Consider the following 24,515-nt stretch of genomic DNA (forward strand, 5'->3'; position numbering starts at 1 on the left):
CCATTCTTTATCCAGTTATTGTCTGGCTTCTGCTACTACCTGTTCCTGGGGCGTGGCCTCCACTCAACTTAGTGTACACTAACATTAATCTACCTATTCATGTTAAAAGCTACTCCCTTAAAAATCACCTGTTTTGTGATGTATTTGTGGGTTTTGATACTCACTGCAAACTGTAAAGACTTGAAAGTAAATGTAGTATTTTGAGGAAGTCAGTGTGTGTGTGTTTTCAATATCGTTAGACCCCACTGGAGAAGCAAAAGTGAGGGAATATGGCTAAAATTTTTCTCAGTTAATCATAAAATAATCCTGCTGAGCCTATTCATGCATATGTGAATGTATGTATATGTGTGTCTGTATATATATATGCATATATTTCCCCTTTGTCGTATTCTATTGAAATGCAATATATAAGGGACCTTGGTGTTTTTAAGAATTTGAAGTCTAGATAAAAGAATTTCAGATATTCTTTGGGCTCAATAATTGGCTTGCCATTTTAGAGCTGCACAATAGACTAGATTGCAGAGAAAGCAGCAGTGTGAGCTTTCTTGGAGTAACTGACTTGAACTGCTTGTCTGGATTCTGTTTCTTCCCTCCAGGTGACAGGATACAGGGCACTTGGTGTCTCGGTGCTGTGAGGGGTGTGCTGTGTCATGCTGCAGCTTCCCTGCCCTCTCCCTGCACACAGGGTGCACAGTTGGAGGACAGCGGTACAGGCCTTCGCGAATGCCAATGTGCCTCCTTCTGCGTACCAGTCAGCCACTCCTCAGAGAGACGACACCTCTAGTCATTGGCTGCTAGATGATTTTCAAGTTGAACATCATTTTCATTTTCCTTCAGAACAGCCAATCACTCAAATATATCATATGCATTCACAGAAATCACATGGCCATTTTATCATGCTAGTATAGTAATAGGCATACTATTTCATTTATACAGATTTTCCTACAGTCTATGGCATATGCACTATAATGTACATGGGGGAACTGAGTAATAAAGCTGTCATGACCCCCATGTGTTAAACTGATGAAGAGATTATAAAGTTTTTCTATAGATCTCTTTTTTCCTCTCGTAGATGGGTCCACTCAAAGCAAGACAAAGTGGCAGGCACCAAAGCAAAACAGGGACGATTACGACATACGGATTAAAACTAGCACTGCTCAACCATTTTTTTCTATTATCACTTCCTAAAAAGAAGGGTAAATTAATTTCTTAATCAAAGAAAATCAATTAATTAAATGTGATTTGAATTGAATTTAAGTTCTCCCTGATAAGAACAATTAAGCACAAAGGAATAAAATTCTGTTGGGTAGGATTGAATTTGGGAAGACTCTTTTCCATTGTTAAAAGTAAGTTTTGGGGTTTTAAAAATTTTACCACCCAAGGACCAATTCCTGTATCCATCCTGTTGATGGTGCAGGAATTTAGACAGATCTCAACTGAAATATGAGTTCTGCTCCTGCTGTGTGATCTCAGGAAGTTGTTTGTTTCAAGGCTCAGTGGTTCCGCCTCTTAATTGGAGAGATTAAGTAGTAACTCTGTGCAGGATTGCTAAAAGGTTTAAATGCCTTGCTCCATGTAATCCATTTAGCAGAGACTAAAGCTCAAGACAACCAGTAAGAGGAGGAGCTGCTGCTGTTGCTGCTGCTGCTGCTGCTGCTGCTATCACACCATTTTTATTAGCAGGGAAGCTTAGGGAGAAATGGCTCAGTGAGGCGACTGAGTGAGACATAACACAAAAATATAGAAGAGCTTTCAACTTGGAGTGATAGGACACCTAAATCAAAACACACTGAGTTCACCTTGAACCTGAGAGCAACTCTGCAAAGAGGCTGCTGGACAGCTGGCAAGTCAGAATCTGCATTTAAATAGAGCACAGAATGTTCAGATAAGGAGGGCACTGGCTCCCCATCATCCCACTGCTAGAAGAGGGAGACGGCGGAGCCTGACAGCTCTCAGTGCCCAGGACACAGCTACCACTTTCACATAAGCTAGGAAATGGCACCAAAATGCCTCTGCCGCAGAGGAAGGAAGGGTCAGTTCTACAGCTTCCCGACTGTTGCCCAATTAGAAAATGGTAAGAGAGGTGCTTTCTAAGCCCCTCTTCTCCTATGTAGAGACAAAAGAAATTCTATCTAATTTCTAGAATTAAAATGGAAATTTACTCACCATAGGACACATCCCCAAAGTGTAGAGCAGGAACATTAAAATGGAAGGTGGGTCCAATGACACAGCCTCTGAAAGCAGGGGAGTAGGGAGAGAATCCAATGAATGCAAAGTAACCATTAGGCACCGCAGAGAGGACAAGTACTAAAAACCATAACCTGGCGTTAAATCAATTATGGAGTCCCAGAAACTATGAGATGATGGTCTGTCACAGTGGCCTTAAAATTATTATGGGTTTTAGCAAATGATGCTTGGTTAATTTATGACCCCATTCCTACCAGTGAATGGGACAGATCACCCAACCAATATCCCTGAATGAGGTTAATCTGGATGAGACACATATGTAAGGTGATTAACTCATCAAGAAATATAATAGGTTAATCATGTAACAAACATCAAAGATACTACTAATCCCTGTCCCATGCTTCGTAAAACTGTTTCAATTCCATTCTTACCACCGCTTCATTGTGACCTTGGCCAGTCACTTCACCTCTATTAGCTTCGTTTCTCTGACTCCAGTAGGCAAGAAAGGACTAGACTAGGTGACCTTGAAGGACCCTTTATTCCAAATGCTGATCTTTTTTCTTTCAGAGCAAAGCTTCATGATCCGGGAGAGACGTTCTAGCTTCAAGTAAGTTATAAAGAGATCCTGCAATTTCTAGCTTATTTCAGGTGGTAGGCAGAATAATAGTCCCAAAAATGTCTTTGAATCTCCAGGACCTGTGAGTATGTCAGGTTTCATGGCAAAGGGGATTCGAGGTGGCAGGTGGAATTATGGTTGCTAGGGAACTGAATTTAAGGTACAGAGATTATTCTGTGCTATCCTGGTTGGCTCAGTGGAGTCACAAGTCTTTTTTTTTTTTTTTTTTTTTTTTTAAGAATAAAGGAGGAAGACAGAAGAGGAGGGCAGAGTGATGCACTGTGAGAAAAACTCAGCGGCTGCTCTGCCTTTGATGACAGAGAGACCATGAGCCAAGGACAATGGGCAGCCTTGAGACGCAGGGAAAACTTTGGGAATGGATTCTCCCCTAGAGCCTCCAGAAAGAAACAGCCCTGCCGACACCTTGATTTCAGGCCCCCCCAAACCCTCATTGTACTTCTAGTCTATAGACTCATAAAATAACAAATCTGCATTAAGATACCAAATTTTGCTGATCCGTTGCAGCAGCAAAAGAAAACTAACATATCCAGTATTTATTCTTGTTTCCTTCAGAGTAATGATCATTTTTCTCCACAATCTTTATCTTTTAAAATCTCCAGATCAAAGGTAAGAACAGAAAAGCCCCAAGTCAGATATCAAAGCTTGAAGTGTCATAGCCACATGAAAGCTAGAAAGCACTCGAAGGTACGGATCCCCAAATCTGCCAAGGTCCAGATATTGCTCGCGTGGGCATGGCACACGTGGGGAATGTACTGGTCCCTTAGTGAAATCTGTGGCTGCTCCAGTTCTCACCATAACGTGGTTAGAGGCTGTTGCAAGCCTGGGAAGAGTGACCACAGCAAAGAACTCAACGCAGCAAATTTTGAGCCTCAAGGACATTCTTAGGACCATGGATTCTATTTCATGCTGATGATCAGAAGTGGTTTCAAAGGAGGGACTGGTACTCTGCACGGAATTAGGATTGAGTTGAGAATGAACTAGAGGTTACATACTTGACTTGGAAAAGAAGCTTCTGGGGGCCAGAGTAACAAATAAATGATAGAGCGGTGAGATGCACAAGAGGTTGAGGAAGTAGGGAAGGAGCTCACGAAATTGCAAAAAGCAGACATGTAATCTGCTCAGGAGTTGGAAGAACCAGAGATAAATCATGTTTGTTTAACGACACTTATACCTGAGGGAACCGTGGTTGAATAATACCATCTGGATTTAGATAGAGTCCCATGAATTCTAACAGGGATATTCTTCTGAATATTAAGAGAGTCTATGCCAAGATTTTGCCATATATCAATGCAAAGATCTGTTAAAATAATAAAGACTGAGAGACTGATTGATTGAACTATGATATGTCATATGAAACAAATTGATACAAAATATATCTATGCTATGGTTAAAACTCTAGAAAATTACATATGCAAAAATAAGAGGGAATAAAGCTGCTTCTGAAAAAATTTTTAAAAAATTACACTAATTTTAAAGTGATGTTCATCCAACCACTTAAAATATTATGTTATGTAACCAGAAGGACAAATAGAAACAGCAAAAGCATATTATTTGTTTTGATCCCTCAAGACATCCTAGCCAAGATTATGTGGTACTGGGGAAGAGGACCTGGAAATAAAAGAATAAGAAACAAAATTCTAGAATACAACATCAACTTCATAGACATCTCTTGGGCCATGAGGCCTGAGAAAGTTCTTTTGATGAAGTCATAAGTAAAGTCAGTGCTGATGTGAGTATTTTTAGTCTTTATAATTAGACATTTACTCATGACATCAGATACCTACCAGTTTTCAAAACTACTATTTGTGGCATGAAGTCTTAGGACAATTTTGGACACATGAAATACTGAACCCTAAAGGAAGTGAAGTGGTGAAGGAAATCTAGGTAAGTCTATTTCTCTTGGAAATGGGTGGTTAATTTGAGGATAAAGCCTCATAAGCAGTCTTTCTGCAGTCAGAGTCTCTTTCCCATTGAAGGAAAGCAGAGATGAACATCAAAAAAAAAAAAAAAAAAAAAAAAAAAAAAGAAGTGGCATGTGAATTTGGGTAATGGTCAAGTTCAGAAGAGAGAATGGGAGATGCGTTTGCTACAGAGCAACCAGAACACCACCTAGTCCACCCAGATAGTGAGATTGCTGGGACTTACTACTTACAACGGAAGGTTCAAGTGCACCTGAACCTGTTCAGACATTGCTAGATAGGCACTACTACTCTGGGAGCTCAAGAAGAGATTTTTTTTTTTTTTTTTTTAACAAATTCATCCAGGAGATGATAGAACTATTATTCAACATTATATTTCCTGGAAATTTTTTTTAAATGACAGTTTCATTGAGTTATAATTCACATACAATACAATTAACTCAATTAAAGTGCACAAAATCAATGGGTTTTGAATATTCACAGATGTGAGCAAGCACCACAAATTTTGAACATTTTCATTATCTAAAGAAAAAGCAAAAACCAATAAAACCCCCCAAACCCATGCCCTTCAGCTATCACCCTCTATCCCTTCCAACCACTAAGCCACCCCACTAATCTACTGATTTACACAGATCTGCCTGTTGTGAACATTTCCTGTAAGTGGAATCATGTAATGTATGGGTTTTGGTGACCAGCTTCTTTCACGCACCAAGATGTTCTTAAGGTTCATCCACTGTACCATGTTGGAGCATGTATCTGTGTTTCATTCTTTCTTTTTACATTTCTTTTTATGGTCAAATAACATCCAATTGTATGAATCTACCACATTTTGTTTATCTTAGGCTACTGTGAATAATGTTGCTATAACATTCATGTTCAAGTTTTTATGTGGGCATAGTGATAGGGAACAGACAGACAGGAGTTGTGGGAATGTGAGGTTAAGTGAATCATTCTATAAACTGGGACAACCCTCACATACTTTCTTTTTTAAAATTACTTATTTATTTTTGGCACTGGGGATTAAATCCAGGTGCACTTAACCACTGAGCCACATCACCCACTTTTTTTTTTTTTTTTTTTCTTCAAGGTATGTTTTATATAGAGGCAGGGTCTTGCTAAGTTGCTTAGGGCCTTGCTAAATTCCTGAGGCTGGCTTTGAACCTGTGATCCTCCTGCCTCAGCCTCCTGAGCTGCTGGGATTACAGGCATGCGGCCACTATGCCCAGCTGCCTTCTTTTTTATAAAAGCAATTTACCTGCAGCTCTGCCTGGCTTAAGTTGACAGGATATGTTACATTCCTCAGCAAGCAACCTATAATTACAGGAGAAATGCTGATAATAAGAATACTAGTTACCCTGAAGGGGGACACTTTTGAGACCCTTACACAGACCAGAACTTAAGGAGATAAGAATAATTCCCCCAACCATAAAATCTGTAAGAACAGGTTCTAATTAGAACCCATCAGCACAAGTCAAAGTGACGTAGAATTGGTATAACAGTAGGGATTTGAAAGTCTGATGTCACCTGCTGTCAGTCAAAAGTGAAGAGTGGACCAGGATGGGACTCTGGAAACTTCCCTGGGACCCCCCCCCCCCCCCCACAATAAAACTGGAGAGCAGGAGAGGTGCACTGTCCCTCTCCTCTCTGAGAGGACCCACTCTGAGTGGAATTGCTGGGTCATATGGTAATTCAACAGTTACTTGTTTGTGGTGCTGTCAGACTGTTTTCTGAAGTGGCTACAATAGCTTACATTTCCACCATCAGTATGAGTATTATAGTCACCCAAGGAGGTGTGAAGTGGTATCTCATTGTGGTTTTGATATGCCTTTCCTTGATGATTAATGATATTGAAAGCGTTCAGGTTACTGGCTATTTGTACATCTTTTTTGGAGAAATGTCTGCCTAGAAACTTTGTCTATTTTTAAATTGGGTTATTTTTGCTTTTATTGTTATGCTGTAACTGTTCTTTATATATTAGATACAAGTCCCTTATCAAATACATGAGTTGTAAATACCTTCTCCATTCTGTAGGCTGTCTCTTTACTTTCTTGATAGTGTCCTTTGAAGCACACATCTTTTTACATTTTAATGAAGTCCAGTCTATTTTTCTCTGGCTGCTTTATTTAAGAAATTACTACCTAATTCAGTCATATGTATGAATGGCTTTATTTTTTTCTAACAACATTATAGGTTTAACTTTTATATTTAGGTCTTTGATGCTGAGGAAATTCCCTTCTATTCCTACTTTGTTGAATTTTTTACATTTTAAAATCATGATGGCTGCTGAATTTGAGGGAATGATGTTTTTGTACTTATTGAGATGATCACGTGGTCTTTTAGTTCATTCCATTAATACTGCATGATATTAATGTTGTATTACATTGATTGATTTTCATAAGTTGAGTCAGTTTTGCATTCCTGGGATAAATCCCAATTAGTTATAATGTATAATCCTTTTTATATGTTGTTGGATTTTGTTTGCTAGTGTTTTATCAAGGATTTTTGTGTCTATGTTCATAAAGGTTATTGGTTATTTATCTTAAATAGTCATCAGAGAAGAGCTTTAAGGTTTTACCTTCCCCATTTTTGCATGGAGACTAATTTATGTGCTAAATGTTGTAGAGGGTACTCAAGATTCTGAGCAAGAAGTCAGAAAGCCTGAATGGTTTAAGAGTTGATCTGCTAGAGCTTATGGAGAACCCTTAAGGGACCAGACAAATTGCTTATCATGAAATGTCAGTTGTTATGGAGGTAGAAAGTGGGTTGACTTTCATGTAATGTGAAGGTTTACTTCTGTCCTTCCCATATTGTACACATACCTGAAGGATGCCAATCAGGGGGCAGGATAAATATGGTGTGCCTTCTTATAGAGTCAATGTGATTCAAATATTTAGAAAACAACCCCAATTTTTAATATAATAACAAACACAGATGTTTAATAGAATAGAAGAGCCTATAGAATTCTTGGGTATATTTCAGGTAAACTTTCAGGCTTAAAAAAATAAAAGATTATGATTGTGATGGGCTGCCTGGGCCATGCTACAGAAGCCTTAAGACACATCCATTCCCTCTTCTCGGTTTTGGGGGTTGTTATTAGTCTCCTAGGGCTGCCATAAAAAATACCACAGGCTGTGCAGCTTAAACAACAGAACTTTATTTCTGCGGTGTTGAAAGGTGAGTGTTGGTACAGTTGCTTGTTTTTCCCAAGGGCTCCCTCTTTAGCTTGTAAATGGACATCTCACATCCTCATCTGGCCTTTTTCTAGGTGTGTGTGTCTGTGTCCCAATTGCTTCCTCTTAAAAGGATATCAGTCACTTGATTAGAACCCAATCATATGACCTCATATTCACTTACTTACCTACTTTCAAGCCCTATCTCCAAGAACCACCACATTCTAAGATACTGGTGTTGGGACTTCAGTGTTTGAGTTTTGAGGGGACACAATTCAGCCCACAACAGGGACACTTAGGTAGAATTTTAGAACAAATGAAAATCATCTTTGAACTGACCTTGAGATTCTGAATTTCCTGTAGATATCATGAAATCAATAAATTTTCTAGGATCCTTAAGTGTCTGTCACTTTTCTATGTTACACCAGACCTCAAGAGGTACCTCCGCTTGCAGATGGGGGTGGAGGGAAGGGCTAGCAGCAACCACACTAAGAGACTGCCATGGTAATTAACAACCTGTTGCTGGGAGAATTCAAATGGAGTCATATCAATATGTCCTGAAGATATGATCTTTCTATTTGAAGATGCGGCCTTTTCAAGCACCAGGAATCAAAGTTGTGTATCTGCCTAATGGGTCGGTAACAGAGAACTTCTTTTCAAAACCTGAGGACAAACTCTGCTATTAATGACTTTCAATTATCACAAGCAGCTGGAAAAGCCATCAAAAGACTTCTAGCATAAAAGCTGGGCTGAAGGACATTGTACGTGGATTCCCTTACAATGCTTGGAGGCGTTCTAGATTTCCACTAAAATCAAAATGAAGATGAAGGTTTAGAGAAACTATTATAACATCCAAGCTTAGTCAAGAAGATGATTTTATCAGGTGTTACTGTAATAACTCATTTTATCTAAACATCCCAAAACATATAGTAACTGGACACTAGTGTTTAACTCCTTATTCTAAAATGTTAAAATTTACAGAAAAACTAGATCTCCAAATAGGACCTGTATCCCTATTATAATAGCTCACACATGCTCCTTAGGGAAGCATCAGGGAAATGGGACACTCTCCATTACGCTGAGGTGTTTACATCGACAAGGACAGATACAGTCTTCTAAGACGTGATCTAGTTTTTAAGTTCAAGAAGGCAGAAGGTAAAAACTTCCGTTAGTTTCCACATGGTCATAAATGTAGCTTACCTAATGGTCAGTTTCACAGGCTCCAGTGACCCGTGGACATTGATCAGGAACTTCTCTTCAAAGTGCCCCAGGATGGCGGAACTGAAGCAGATCTGGATAGCTTGGACTCCTCTGGGTTGAATGATACCCTCTTTGGGACTGAAAACAAAGCAGGCCCCCAAGGGCGAAGTGGAAGGGGTCACATTGAAGAGGGCATCGATGCTGCCTTTGTTGGACAGTATCGCCTGTGTCAGTAAAAGGCAAAGGTGAAAAGGTCAAGGGACCTGAGATCAACTTTCAAGGAAGCATGTGGCTGTATCGCTTAACACCTACACAGAGAAAGTTGCAGAAATTAGAACCAAAGGAAAACTCTCAGGGGAAAAGAAGAATTTGATATTTTCAATGTTTGAAGAGAGGATTCTTAGACCAGAAAGTAATTTTATGTTTTTAGTGTCCTCTTTAAAATGAAGTCATTCATATTACACTCATGCTATAAAGATGGATTATAATCCCTTTTATTGACGAAGAGTCTTAAAATGCACCTTTTGGTTGATATTCTCCATATGTGATCAAGGGAAGGAAGATATTTTCCTTTAAAGTGCATGAGAAGGCTGAAGTCAAATGACACACTGAAAAGCAAAAAGCAAGTAGGACACTCTGAGCCTGTGCTTCTAATGCAGCTTGAAGAACATAAATCAGACCTTGTGGACTCCAGACGACAGGGATTCTCTTGCACTGTCAGTGATTGCTTTGGTCTCCTATGCAAGCAATGCTTTTGCTACAGAAGAGTTTTATCCCTCTATGATAGTGTTCTTGGAACCAGGTTGCCACCCATAGTTGACTGCAAACTAGGTTTTGTGTGGCAGGAGCTCGTGCCCAGCATTCTGCATCCCCCGCAGCTAGCCTTCATCTTCTGCCACTCATCATAGCCACGACATTCTATCCCCGGTATCCAAAGGCACCAGCTCCACTCCTCGTCAATGCTGTCCTTACACCTGCAAGGGTGAACGGGCCCTCAGCCTACTCCTAAGGCATTGAGGACGAAGGGCACAGAGACATTAAGAAGGTTAGCAGGAAAGTCAGGAACCTGGAGTCTAGGGAGGAGGATTCTCAGAAGAGGTCAAATGTGGACAGAGGTCAGCAGTAGAAGCCGACCTTGAAGAAGACAGTATTTGCAATGGGGTGAGTGGGTGCAGAGGAAGCGTGGTTGACTGGTGTAGATTCCTGCTTGGGAAGATGAGTGCTGAAAAGTGAGAATGGGAGGGGCAAAGTGGTGGGAAAATATTTTAGAGGCACCTGGGTGCTTTTGTATTAAATGAGATAATGCACACTCAGTGACCAGCCTAGGAAAAGCCCCATCAAGTAAGGCCTATTGTTGTCAGTAGAGAAGAGAGCTATGTGACCAAGGCAGAGGAAGGGGCTTTGTGCCCCGGGATACGGACTGAGGAGAAAGAGTTCAGGGGCTCAAGCTGCCTCTCAAGAAGAGCAGGTAGCTTAGAAAGGGTCGGTGGTGCACACTTATAATCCCGGAGGCTTGGGACGCTGAGGCAGTAGCTTAGTGGATAAGTGCCCTGGGTTCAATCCTCAGCACCCCCCCCCCCCCCCAAGAAAAAGGGGAAAAAAAAAAGGAAAAGGGCAGAGGCCTCTGCAGAGGGAGACGGCCACTTCTGCCAAGAGAAGAGGGCAGTGTGCTAAAGCAGATCCATAACTTCTCTTTTTATGTTTGTTTCCTATCTCCCTTGCTCCAAGTTCCCTGCTACAATAGTGCTTCACCCTTCAACCCTTTCAGAGAGACCACATAGAAAAGTGATTAGGGCCAGGTACTCTGGAGCCAAACTGCCTGAGTTCAAATCCCAATTTTGCCATTAACTTACTGGCCGTGTAACTTTGGACCATCTCCTTATCTTCTATGCGCCTCAGTTTCTCCATCTGTGCTATTAACTTTTCACACTGCTAGAAGATTAGATTTATTAATTTGCATAATTTGTAGACTAGTGCCTGGCAAATGATGCTTGTAAGTGATAGTGGCTATTATTTATATCCCCAGTGCCAAGCACAATGGGTACAGAATTTACCTGTGCTTAAGAACTGACAGACACATGCGAGTGGTAACTTGGATACCCCCTGTTCTCTCTAAGAAAATGTACAAATTGTCTTTTTGTTTATTTCCATTTTTGTTTTATGATTTTTGGGGGGTTAAAAGTTAAAAATAAAAGTCCTATTTTACCCAGATTTTACAGTCATAGTTCAGAATTCTTCCATTTTCAAAAATTTGCATGTCATTCTCCAACTCCTGACAAAGGAGCCCCTATTTATGAACACAGAATCCAGCAAATAGTTCAGAATATGATTCTGGTGATACTCTTCAGCTTATGGTCCAACTCCTGGGAGAAGGGAACATTCATAATAAAACTTCATCTCCCATTTGTTTTCCTTCTTAATTACACTGGGGAAGAGTGTATACTCTTGGGGTTATGGTTTATTCTTTATGTTTCTGCTAAGCTCAGCAATGACTAAGGGCAATAGATAGCTATTCAAATTCGTCTCTAGCAGGTAATGTAATAAATTGAAAGAGAGACGCAATGAGGCATCAGCATTAAATGCACAGAGAGTGCGAAATACTCCCATGGGAGGCACCTCACCATGTCCTTCCCGGCCACTGCTCCCCTCTCCGAGCTGTCTGATCTGATGCATTCCCTCACCGAGCACTTTAGGTGGCTATGGTTTGCTTTACTGCTAAAATCTGGCAGGCAGTGGGGCTGGTGGGGTGGGGGAGCAGCGGTCTAAAGTACATTCCTGTTAAATTTGTAAGAAATTGTCATTACTCTCAGGGAAACCCTAGCTATTCTGCATTAGAAGTAAAGGTCCTTTTCTGGTCTGGCTTCTATAAAGATGAAAGGGAAACTTACACTGGAAGAATTAGGGAGGAATACCAATTAACGAGAACTATTGCACTTTTTCCCCTCTACCTAAGGGACTCTTCTCTTAAGTGCAACAAAGAACAATGTAGAATATAGCTGTGCCACTTTTCAGTTTTTGACACTCATACGACCAACTTCTTCATTCAGATCATATTCCCAGGCACGCTCCATTTCCTCATGACATTAACATCTCTGCTTACCTTTTGCATCACCCCATTTAGGCTGTAATTACCCTAGAGAATGAGGAGATGAAGGACGCTGTCCCCACACCAGGTTAGGACAGGGTTTAGAGCTGAGCTGGCTGGAGGCTGGATTTTACCCAGGGTAGAGAGTGGGATGCTGAGATCCTGACAGATTGAAAGGCCAGCAAAGGGCCTTCTATTCCCTGAACAGGACAGAGGGTACTAGCAACATGGGGGTCACAACATTTACAAGCTGTGTGACTGGACAACTTAATGCCTCCGGCAGTCAGGTTTGCTGTGTTCTGATCCCATGTGCTCTTTTTTGCTGACAGCCTGACCACATTCCCCAGTCTCTGTGAAGTCACACACAGATAACGGAATGTGAATAAAAGTGCCACGTGTCGCCTCCTATAAATATCTCATGCACATTCCTGTATGCTCTTTCCCCTCCTGCCGGCATGATACAGGTGAGGCCGCAATCTTGCAGGCACACAGTAGGGAAGGCTGAGCAGAAGATGGAAGGAAACTGAGTTCCTTCCATCTATTGGAGAAGAGCACCTGCTGAGCTTTGCTTTGGATCTATCCAGCATTATCTTGACCGGTAAAACTTCCCTAAACCTCAACTTACTCAGCTGTAAAATAGGAACTAACTGAACCTACTCTGTAGGGTTTTGTGAGGACTAAATGCATGTCAAAGCAGGTTATGGTTTGGATGTGAGGTGTCCCCCAAAAGCTCATGTGTGAGATAATTCAGGAAGGTTCAGAGGAGAAATGATTGGGTTGTAAGAGTTTTAACTGAAGGGATTAATTGAAGTGGCAGGGTGTGGCTGGAGGAGGTGGGAATTGAAGAGTGAAGGCTTGCTCTCTCTGCTTCCTAATGATGCAAGCTGCTTCCCTCTGCCACACTCTTCCACCATGATGTCCTGCCTCACCTCAAGCCCCAAGGAATGGAGCCTGCCTTCTATGGACTAGGATCTCTGAAACCCTGAGCCCTCAGATAAACTCTTCCTACTCTGTAGTTGTGCTGGTCAGATCATTTAGACACAGCAGCAAAACAGCAGACTAAAACAAAGCACTAGAACTATCTCAACACACATTAAGAGCCACATTGTTGAGGGTGTTAACCTCTACATGCCTTATATTTCTCAGTGTAAAATAGGTATGATAAAGCCTTTCTTTCACAGCTTTGTAAGGCAACTTTTAGAAATTAAACACGCACACACACACACACACATTCATGGAACACTACTTATCATTCATTAAGTAACTGCTTTTATAACCTCTTTAAATATAAACACACATGATTTAGGAAATTTCTAAAACAAGTTTCAATGGGTATAGTTTAATACAGTGTAAAAATGTGCTTTGGAGACAAATTTAAAGATGAGGTGACACTGGAGTGACTTTGACCCTGAAAGACCTAGGAGTCTACCTTGTAAAATTCCATTTTCTATTCAGCTGTGAAGACAAAGCAGGGAGGTCTTCTCCGGTAACCACGATGACTGTATTTTAAAACAAGGATTGGAGACTAGGCATTCAGAGAAACTTCTGTGTGAGAAAACAGCTAGCCTCATTAAGACATTCTGGAAAATGTAAAAAGTTCTCTCTCCTCTGATCTGTAGGATTTATGTTGTCAGTGAACAAGCATTAAACAGATGGGAAGATGTATTTATGGTTCCCCCCTTTGAAATCTACAAAACGAAGAGGATAAAACCAATTAAATGATGGGTTTAATGCTTTTTAGCTTTTAGTGAAGTTCAAGGGGGTTGATGAGGCTGGGAAAGTTGCTTCCCTCAACAGGGTGAGGGGAGAGGAGTCAGCATTTTGGGTCTGAATAAGAACGAGTGGTGGATTTAAATTAGGTAGAGGGGCGTGAAGGGAGGGGAAGGGGTATGGGGGAAGGAATGATAGAAGAGCAAAACAGACATTATTACCTCGTGTATATGTATGACTGCATGACTGATGTGATCATGAAATATGTATAATCAGAAAAATGAGAGATTACCCTCCTTATGTATGATTTATCAAAAGGTATAAATGCATTCTACTGTCATACACAACTAATTAGAATAAATTTTTTTTAAAAAAAAAGAGTAATGGAAAAAGGATGTGACTGAACAAACTTTCTATCAAATAAAAAATTTAAAACTAAGTATTATTTGAAGTCTCAATGAAAGATTGTAGTGCTCACCTCATAACAGTGTACGGATCCAATGAAAACTTTCCCAATATCCAGCAATTCAAAGTTGAAGTGAATTTTAGGGCCCATTCCTTCCCCTTTGATTCGGAGGGGCAGACGGATCTCTCGGCCTATAAAAATAATTTAGACTTGTTACCCCAAATGGTGATTTATCACCCCAAATTACCCACAACTTCTCACCTGGGTGAAAAATCACGTGTCCTGACTCCCTGCACTACACTGAGGGAACTGAAATCTAACCAATGCAGAAGGTTTAATCTTTAGGAAACAGGAGTACTGCTGGCTTCTTACCTCTAGGGAACAGCCTATATTGCAATTTAGACTGACATTTTAGAAGGAAAAAGACAATTAAAAAAATTTAACCTCCAGGCACAGCAAGACAAATACCACATTTTCACTCACTGGCAGAAGCTCAAGAAATGGATCTCATAGAAGTAGAGAGTAGAATAGTGATTAGGGGAAGAGGCTGGGAAGGACTGGTTAACAGTACAAAGTACAGCTTGGCAGGAAGATTAAATCGTAGTGTTCTGTAGCACAGCAGGGTGACGAGAGTTGACAATAATTTATGGTATATTTAAAAATAGCTAGAAGAGAGGTTTTTAAATGCTCCCAACACACAAAAGAGTGATAAATGTTTGAGACGATGGATATACTAAGTACCCCGATTTGATCACACCTTGCATACATATTCCAAAATGTCACACTGTCACCCATACCTATGAACAATTATTATGTCAATTAAAAATAAGATTAAAAAAATTAACCCAGTTCTTAACATGATTCTGAAGTTCCTTATAAAGTATTGTACCTTGTTTAAATCGGAGAAGGGTGGCCACAGACTGATGCTGCTCATAAAATGACAGCCCGTTGGTCTTCCTTAGATACAGGAAGCAGAATTTGGGACTCGAGTCTGAGGGTCCCACCGGATGCTTACTTTGCAAAGTTTCTTCCACATACAGGTAATGAAATGCACTTAACAACAGCTATAACATCTACAGTGGACCCAGGGTCAACACAGAGCATAAAACTGAGTGGTTTTGTGTTTTATTCTTTTTTATTCATGGAAAAACTTCATTAGATAATACATGATCATTATTTGTACAAATTATATGGAAATTTGTACAAATTATGTGGAAATTTTCTCATAATTCTATCCCCCAAAGAGAACTATTACTAACATCTTGGTGCCTATACTTCTATGCTTAATTACATAAAAATACTATTAATATAAATGAGAGCATATGCTATATATTATTTGGTAACCTGCTTTTTAATTTTTTTGATATTTATAAATATATTTATTGGGGCTTAATATTTATCAAGTTTAAAAAATAAATGTATAATTAGGATAGAGAGTATGATATTTTGAGATACAATTTAAATAATGGAAAGATTATTATAATAACCTGCTTTTTTCACTTAAAATATATATTTGGAACATCTTAATATGCTATTATCTAAACATCTCACTCCAATCAGAATGGCAATTTTTTTTTTTTTTTTTTTTTTTTTGCGGTGCTGGGGATCGAACTCAGGGCCTTGTGTTTGCAAGGGAAGCACTTTACCGACTGAGCTATCTCCCCAGCCCCAGAAGGGCAATTATTAAGAAAACAAGTAGCAATAAATATTGGCAAGGATGTGGGGAAAAAGGTACCTTCATACATTGCTGGTGGGACTGAAAATTGGTGCAACCATTATGAAAGCAGTGTGAAGATTCCTCAGAAAACTTGGAATGGAACCACCATTTGACCCAGCTATCCCACTCCTTGGTTTATACCCAAAGGATTTAAAATCAACATACTACAGTGATGAAGTCACATCAATGTTTATAGCAGCTCATCTATGGAACCAACCTAGGTGTCCTTCAACAGATGAATGGATAAAGAAAATGTGATTGATGCATATATATACAATATATATATATCTTATGTATATATATATCTTATGTATATATTATATATATATATATATAATACACACACACATATATACACAATAGAATATCATTTAGCTTTAAATAAGAATGAAATTATGGCATTTGCTGGTAAATGGATAGAGTTGGAGACTATCATGCTAAAGTAAAATAAGCCAAATCCAAAAAACCAAAGGCCAAATGCTTTCTCTGCAATGTGGATGCTAATTTGCAATGGGGGAGGGGGAGCGCTAGAGAAGAACAGAGTTACTTTATATTAGGTAGAGGGGAGTGAAAGGAGAGGAAGGTGTAGGGGGTAGGAAGGATAGTAAAGTGAAACAGACATTATTACCTCATGTACATATATGACTGCATGACTGATGTGATCCTACAATATGTACAATCAGAAAAATTAGAAATTACACTCCATTTATGATTTTTCAAAATGTATAAATGTATTCTACTGTCATGTATAACTAATTAGAACAAATTAAAAATTTAAAAATATCAGGTTTTTTAACTGTTAAAAAAAAGACATTTTACCCTTCTTAATAGTTACATGGTTGACTACAGGAATGTAAAAATTCCTAAACGTTGTATTGATGTGTAAGTCGTTTTCAACAGTGTAATTACTGTCCCTGAACATCTATCTGTGGATAACCTTCCCATATTTTCTTCAATTACTTTGAAAATACCCTATCATTTCACTGTTTCTGCTGAGAAGTCAGCTCGTAGTCTTATTCATCTGGGATAATGTGGCCATATCTTCTGATTCACTTTTGCTTTTGGTTTTCAGCAGATTTGCCATGTTTTCAGGCATGTTGGGCTCATCCTTCTTGGGGTTTGTAGCATTTCCTGACTATGTGATTGAATGCCTACCATCAGTGTTGGAAACTTTCCAGTCCTTACCCCACACACATGCCCTTTTTGCCACATTCCATTAGACTTTTGTTCCCTTTTATGTATTTTGCCTCTACATGCTTTAGTATTTTCAGATATTTTCTTTTGATTTCTCTGATTTCCAGTTTATAAAGAAAACTGTCTCTGGCTATAACTAACAGGCTGTCAGAGTCATCTACTAAGTTCTTAATTTGTTGTTATAATTTTTAGTTCTAGGCTTTCCATTAGATTTTTTGAAATAGTTTTCAGGTATCTGCTTACTTTTTGTCTGATAAAAAATTAAAAACCTGTGTATGATAATTACATTACCTGATTCATTGTAGGTTTGTTTTTATTGTTTATCTTAGTTTTCTATCCCATCATCTTACCTCCATATGCTTGGCTATTTATTGGCTGAATACTGATTAGGGTCTATAAAAAATTATAGAAATAATTTGAAGCCCTGAGAAGATATCTCCCTCTAGCTTCTGACTGGTGACTAGGAAATATTTACAATCCCAGAAAATCCAATCTAACTGTTCTCAACTAAGATTTTGCTGGAGAATTCATCCATGCAGCAAATCATTTGAGTGACTTTTAATTCTCCAAAGAAGGGTATGTAGCAAGTATGATCCTTGATATAAAAGAGAGGACCTAATTCCTTATAAACAGTAGATGTCTTTGAACATTAGGGATTTATTATTTTTTAGAACCTCAATGGAGAACTGTCTTAATCAAGTCAGCAGGTTAAACATGATTCAGAACCAAGTTTCAGTCTTGGTGAAGGCTAGTCCATTTCCAGCTCCTGCTGCACTGGGTCCTACTTGAAGGTCTGGGTGTGGGGATTACCACTGGGTGTGGGGATTACCAGGATCCCTCCTCCTTGGACATCCCATGGATGTCTATGCTTTCTCCCTTAACCCAACCTTTCTGTGTCTCTAAAGTTTCTACCAAAAAGGCAGTGTCTTTAAGAAGAAAGTAGCCCTCAAAGTCTGATGGTCTTGATTTCCTTCTGGATCTTGGCCCCATGATTCTTAATTGTCTTCTTTTGCCTTTAAAACAGATTTTAAAATATATTTGGCCTTGATTTTTTATTGTTCTTAGAGACTGTTTATCCAAACAACCCAGCAACCATTATTGGAAGTAGGATTTCCAGAACTTGACATTTTGATAGTTACAGCCATATTGTACTACAAACCCACAAACATCAGGGGTTCCTATCTCTACATCCTCCCCAGCAGTGGGGATAACACTTGATAGTTTGATGGTTTTCCTTACATTTCTACCGTTTAAGTTTCAAGTTATTTAGGGAAAAGGAGTCTATAACATTCAAAATACTTTTGATGCTCTGTCAGGTGTAATTTTCAGTATTAAGGTAAATATACTTAGAACCACCACGTGGTATTTCTAGTTTATTATCAACAGGATAATGCTGGGTGGAGCTTTATCTCCTACTATCTTCTGTTGCTACTTAGCTGGTTCATCTCTAAAACTTTCTATTCATGACATCTAAGACAGAAATACTGTCCTTTTGCCTCTCTCGTCCCTTGGCAACATAGTGGTCATTAAGTGAGTATTGCTTTGATTATAAGAAATAAGAGCAATCCTAGCAATATTTGGGACAGCTGATTTAGTCACAGGTTTCCCTGGAAGAGATTCCTGGTGTTAGTGACAATACTCTAGAATAGGAACAAAGCTTCCAGAAGGCCCAAACACTGTCACCCTACTCCACCAAGCTAGAGTTCTAATCTATTGGCAATAATGTGTACTCCTTGGTTGAGATCCAGCTTTCAGAATGGCAAAGAAAATTGCAAATATATCATGGAATCAACTGCAGGACTATTTATAACTGTCAGGCCCAAAACTTTCTCCATCTGTTACCTTGACTGCCTTCCTTTAAATAAATGGAGATGTGTTATAATAAAGCAGTGGGCCAAAGTTTCTTTGGGAATTATTAATTACTTCAAAGGAGCTTGTCTTATTTGTGACTGTCTTCTTCCTTAAACCAGCACAGAACAGGCATGCAAGTAATAACCAGTCTTGCATTCTAAGAGTTTATCTAAATTTTAGGGTCACATTATCAATGTTACTTTTCCACAAGATTTTTTAAGTAGACATTTTTTTTTTTTTGTCTTGGAAAAAGGCAGCAAGAGGGATAAACATGAAGGAGCTGGTGGTTTCAAGGACAGATTCCTTATTAAAGGAGCAAAATATTAAAGTATTTTTTTAAAGAAGCAATTTCTCATCTATGATTACAGTGTCCTGGTTTCTACGAGAAGAAGAGCGATGTGCTACAGAACCCCTTTATAAGCCTGAAATCACTGTATGCAGTGCACACTAATAAATGCCAGAAAATGCAAACCAGGGGCTTTTGAAAATTTGCCATCTGCTAAGATCTGTTTCCGTTCCACCCCCAACTCCTTGCCAAATTCTCATATTCAAACGTTAATCTCCAAAGTGATGGTATTAAGAAGGGGGGCTGCTGGAAAGTGATTAATAATGAGGGTGGAGCCTTCATGAACAGGATTAGGGCTTTATGAAGGAGACCTGAAAGGGCTTGTTCATCCTTTCCACTAGGACTCAGCAAAAAGGTGCTGTGTTAGTTAGTTTTCTGTTACTGTAACGAATCTGAACTGAAGCAACTTTTAAGGAGAAGAGGGTTTATTTGGCTGATGGTTTCAGTCCAAGGCTGCTTGGCCCTGTTGCTTTGGACCTGTGGCACCGAAGTACATCATGGTGGAGCACATGGCAGAGGAGGCCTGTTACCTCATGGTGTGTGGGAAGCAGAAAGAGAAGAGGAGCAGGAAGAGGAGGAGGAAGAGAAGGAGGAGGAGGAGGAGCCCCCCCCCCCCCCCAATATCCTCTTTAAGAGCAAGCCTGCAGAGACCTAACCTCCTCTCACTAGACCCTGCCTCCTAAAGATTCTACCACCTCTCAATGGTATCACAGGTTGGTAACCAAGCGTTTAAACACATAGGCCTTTGGCGGACATTTAAAATCTAAACCATAGCAGGCGGTATGAGGAACGGACCTTCACCAGGTGCTAAATCTGCTGGCTCCTTATCTTGGACTTTCCAGCCCCCTGGACAGTGAGAAACAAATGTCTGATGTTCATAAAGCACCTGGTATATGGCATTTTGTTACAGCAGCCTGAACAGATATCTTAGCTATTCCATATTTTACTTATTCCTGAGCAGTGAGATAAGAAAAATAGGGGTGAGGCATAGCAACAGGAAGAATAAATTACCATTATTTACACAGGTTAGCATGGTCTACTTGGAAAATCCAAAAGAATCTATAAACACATTTTAAAAATTAATAAGACAGAGTAAGGTTGAGGGTTAACCAAATCAATATACAAAAGTCAACTGCATTTCTACACTCAGCAACAGTCAGAAAAATTTAATTTTCAAGATACTATTTATAATAGCAACAAAAATACAAGGTACCTAGGAATAAATCAACAAAATACACCTAACACCTTTAAGGAGAAAATTGTAAAACTTTATAGAAAGACATTCACAAAGGCCTAAGTAAATGGAAAACCAGATTTACAGCATTCTTTTTTTTTTCAGTACTGGGGCCTGAACCCAGGACCTTGTGCTCGCAAGGCAAGCACTCTACCAACTGAGCTCTATCCCCAGTCCAGATTTACAGCATTCTTGAAAAGGAGGACTCAATATCATAATAATGCTGATTTTTCCCCAAATGATCTATATCTATAAATTCACTATTCTGTTAAAGAAAACCGCAGGGGATTCTAAAATTTAAATGTAAAATTAAAGGTCCAATAATAAAGACATTTCTAAAGAAGAAAACATTGGGGACTTGCTCTTCATACACTAAAATCTAATATAAAGCTACTGTAATTAAGGTAACATAGTCTGGGGGAAGAAAGTGCAAAATGGCAAAGTGAAGAGAAGAGAAAATTGAGAATAAATACACTTGTATGTGAATCTGACTTATGACAGAGCGGGAGCTGAGTATCATGAGGAGAGGTGATACATGTATTCAAGGAGGTGAAACAGCTGGATATCTCCAATAGGATCTATAGAAGACTGAATCATGGTACCCAATGACAGGTACACCCTAATACCTGGGTCTGCAAATACCACCTTATATGGCAAGAGGTGTGATTAAGGTAAACATTTTGGATGGGGAAATCATCCTGGATTATGTGTGTCTTTAAAATTGTCTTGAAACCAGCTGTAGTAACTCTCCAATGTTATCATTTTTTTCAAAAGTTGTTTCAGCTAGTCTAGGTTCTCTGCATTTTCACAGGAATTTTTGTATCAGCGTGTCAATTTTTCTATTTTAAAAAGCATTAAATCTATAGATAAATTGGGGAGACAAATAACATTTTAGCATTATTGAATTTACCAACCTATGACCAAGGTACAGTTTTCTGTTTGTTTAGATCTTTAAATACTCTCACCAATGTTTCTCAGTTTGTGGTCTTGCACACATTTTGTCAAATTTATCTCTAAGCACTTCATACTTCTTTTTTTTTTTTTTTGCATACTTCTTAATGCTATTGAAAATTATACAAATTTTTAAAATTCCAATTTCCCATTGTTCATTGTTAGTAAGTAGAAATAGATTCACTCTGTATGAATCTCGTATCCTGCAACTTTGCTTTTCTAAAGTCCTCATTTAAAATGAATATTCTCTAGCACCACTTCCACAGATTTTAATTCAACAAAACATAGATGAAACCCAAGAACCTACATTTTTAATGAACAGTCAGTGTAATTGTGGGGCAGATTCTCTAAGGACTTTACTTTGAAAAACATATTAAAATTGTTAACTACATTAACTTCTGACGACATGGCAGAGTTAGCCCACTCAATCCATTCTTCCACTCTAAATACAAAAAGAAAAAATGCTGATCAAAACATGATATACATTTCTAATACTTATCCAAGCTCAAAATAAAGAAAGGAAAATACCAGGTATCAGAAATCAAAAGGGAAGGTGGCTAGTAATCAACTAGCCAGGTGACTCAAAGAATGCCCACACTTGTAAGGTAGATATAAACCTAATGGTCTAGTGCCTTTGGTTTTCCCTCAGAGAGAGGACATGTGTCATTCCTACCTGGGAATGGAGAATTGAACTGAGATCTCAGCATAAATTCAGGACCCTGAAAAGGCTACCTCTTTCCCAAAAGGAAACTATAAAAATTCTATTATTGGCCCAGGGAAGCAACAATAAAGCTTGACTTCTAGCTAGCACTCTGAATAGGGAAAAGAGGTTCCTAGGGAAATCAAATTCCTGTGCACAGGTTTGCAACTCAAATTGACACTATGTGATAGGTGTAAGAATCAGGTGAGAAAATAAAAATCATAGAACCCATGGCAGATGACATTAAAAAAAATCCACCCTCTGAGGGCGTGTTTTCATAATCCATCCCCATGCTAAAAACAGTTCATAATATGAATATCTTAAACCATCTGAAGAAACAATCCAGCATGAAGAAAATCAGTCATTACCACAAACATGTGAGTTAACACCCCAGGAATTTGAGATAATAGAAAACTTCTGTGGAAACTCTAACAAAGCGCTCTAAAAATCTTTGTGGAGATGAATAAAGAGTTAGAAAACATAATGAAGGAAGAAAATATGGAAATACTCAAACTGCATGCAATTTCTAAAAATGAAAAGCCAAGTCAATGAAATTAAAAGCTGAATAGATGAATACATCAAAGAGTAGAGATAGCTGAAGAGCTAATTAGTCAACTAGAAGAAAGTTCTTTGGAAAATACCCAGAATGCATCACAGAGAGACAAAGAGACTGGAAAGGTAAAGAAGAGGTTAAGAGAAGCAATAACTCCAGAATGAGAAAATTGAGATAATGAGAGGAAAACAACATTAAAGAAATAATTGCTTTGATGACAAATTCTTGATCTGAATTCATGCTTCTAAAGAAGCATGTCAAGTACCAAGTGGGATAAATAAAGGCAAATTCATCCCAATGATATTCTTAATATCAATCTGAAAGAACAGATAATACAAAGAAATTACAGTTAGATTGCAGTAAACTTCTCGTTCATTGTCCACACTGTGAGAAAGCAAGCTACCACAGGAGAGGCCCAGGTTGGGTTCTGGCAAACAGCTCCAGGACAGGCCCCTGCGAACAGCCAGCATTGATCGCTGGATACATAGTAGGGCAGCTATACCTCCCTTCAGGTTGCTTCAGCTGACACCACGGGCAACAATGAGGAATGACACTTGCTGAGACCTGACCAAATTGCAGAGCTTTGATCCAAATCAATGACTGCTGGTTGGTTTAAACCACTAAATTTAGGGTGGTTTATTGTGCAGCAATAGATAAATGGAACAAGGTGACAAACAAATCAGGGTTTTTATTTCACTCACATATCAAGGACATTGGGATATAGGGATTAGGACAGGATGATGCTGCTGATTTGCTAAAGATGAAGAGAAGATGAATACAATTGTATTTACTACAGCTTTTTAATAATCTTTAATACAGGATGGGCTAGTCCTTCACATTATTCTTGTTTTATGAACTTTTTAGGCAATCCTAATTCATTGATTTACCTCATAAAATATTTATAGATCAACTTGACTAATTAACAAGAATGAATATTGATATCATCACTGAGAATGCATTACATTTATAGGGAGAATTGACCTATTTATGACATTCATCTTCCTGACCAAAAACATAGTCTTCTTATATCTGACTTATGTATACATAGATATTAATCATTCTCTATATTTGAAATATTTGGCAACTGAAAATACAGTTTAAAGAGTAAATAATTAAGAAAAAATTTGTTACTCATAGGACCAAGAAACTTCATCTTATTTTGAGTTTTGAGAACGTCTACCAATATGTAGAGTGTTATTTACTTAACTGCTCTGAAAACCCCCATTTTTTTTTTAATGAATGGGGTGATTTAGTTTTCTCTTCCCTAAATCTGACTCAATCTTTATTCTTTATTTCAAGTAAAATAAAAATCAAAAGTCCTGAATTGTCTTGAAAATTCAGATGTCTCCCTCTTATAATGTACAGAATGGAAGTGGACCATGAGGTTTCATCTCGCTTGAGTCTTTAAAGCTGGTGGGTGTTTCTGGACTCATTCCCGCCAGGCAGCATCTTCTGCTTTTGAGTCAGCAACACCAGGGACCCTGCTACCTAGCAAAACATTTCACAGTTTAAACCAGACAGCATTGCTTCCTGTTACATTTCCATTAGGCTGATCCTCACCCAGCAAGCGTGGTCTCCCTTTGCGTTTCAGAAAAGAGGTGATCGTTGTGTTTAAGAGTTTCCATTTTCCACTGGAAAGTCAGGATAGATGAAAG

The 24,515-nt window shown here is 38.9% G+C and overlaps 1 protein-coding gene across 9 annotated transcripts in view; it reads right to left on the bottom strand.

Moving 5' to 3' along the window:
* Window positions 1-24,515, bottom strand: part of HYDIN (HYDIN axonemal central pair apparatus protein) — a 427,212-nt gene that overhangs the window by 255,819 nt on the left and 146,878 nt on the right. For 8 of the 9 annotated variants that reach the window (XM_079117080.1, XM_079117074.1, XM_079117076.1 and 5 more), the window contains exons 11-13: window positions 14,387-14,505; window positions 9,114-9,337; window positions 2,167-2,234 (exon numbers count right to left, since the gene is read on the bottom strand). In XM_079117080.1, coding sequence (XP_078973206.1) covers window positions 2,167-2,234; window positions 9,114-9,337; window positions 14,387-14,505 — 411 coding nt within the window. Of the gene's footprint in view, window positions 1-2,166; window positions 2,235-9,113; window positions 9,338-14,386; window positions 14,506-24,515 lie in introns of those variants that run through there. The other variant, XM_079117081.1, reaches the window with a different exon arrangement.

The sequence above is a fragment of the Sciurus vulgaris genome (genome assembly GCF_902686455.1).
Source record: "Sciurus vulgaris genome assembly, chromosome: 17".
Lineage (NCBI taxonomy): Eukaryota > Metazoa > Chordata > Mammalia > Rodentia > Sciuridae > Sciurus > Sciurus vulgaris.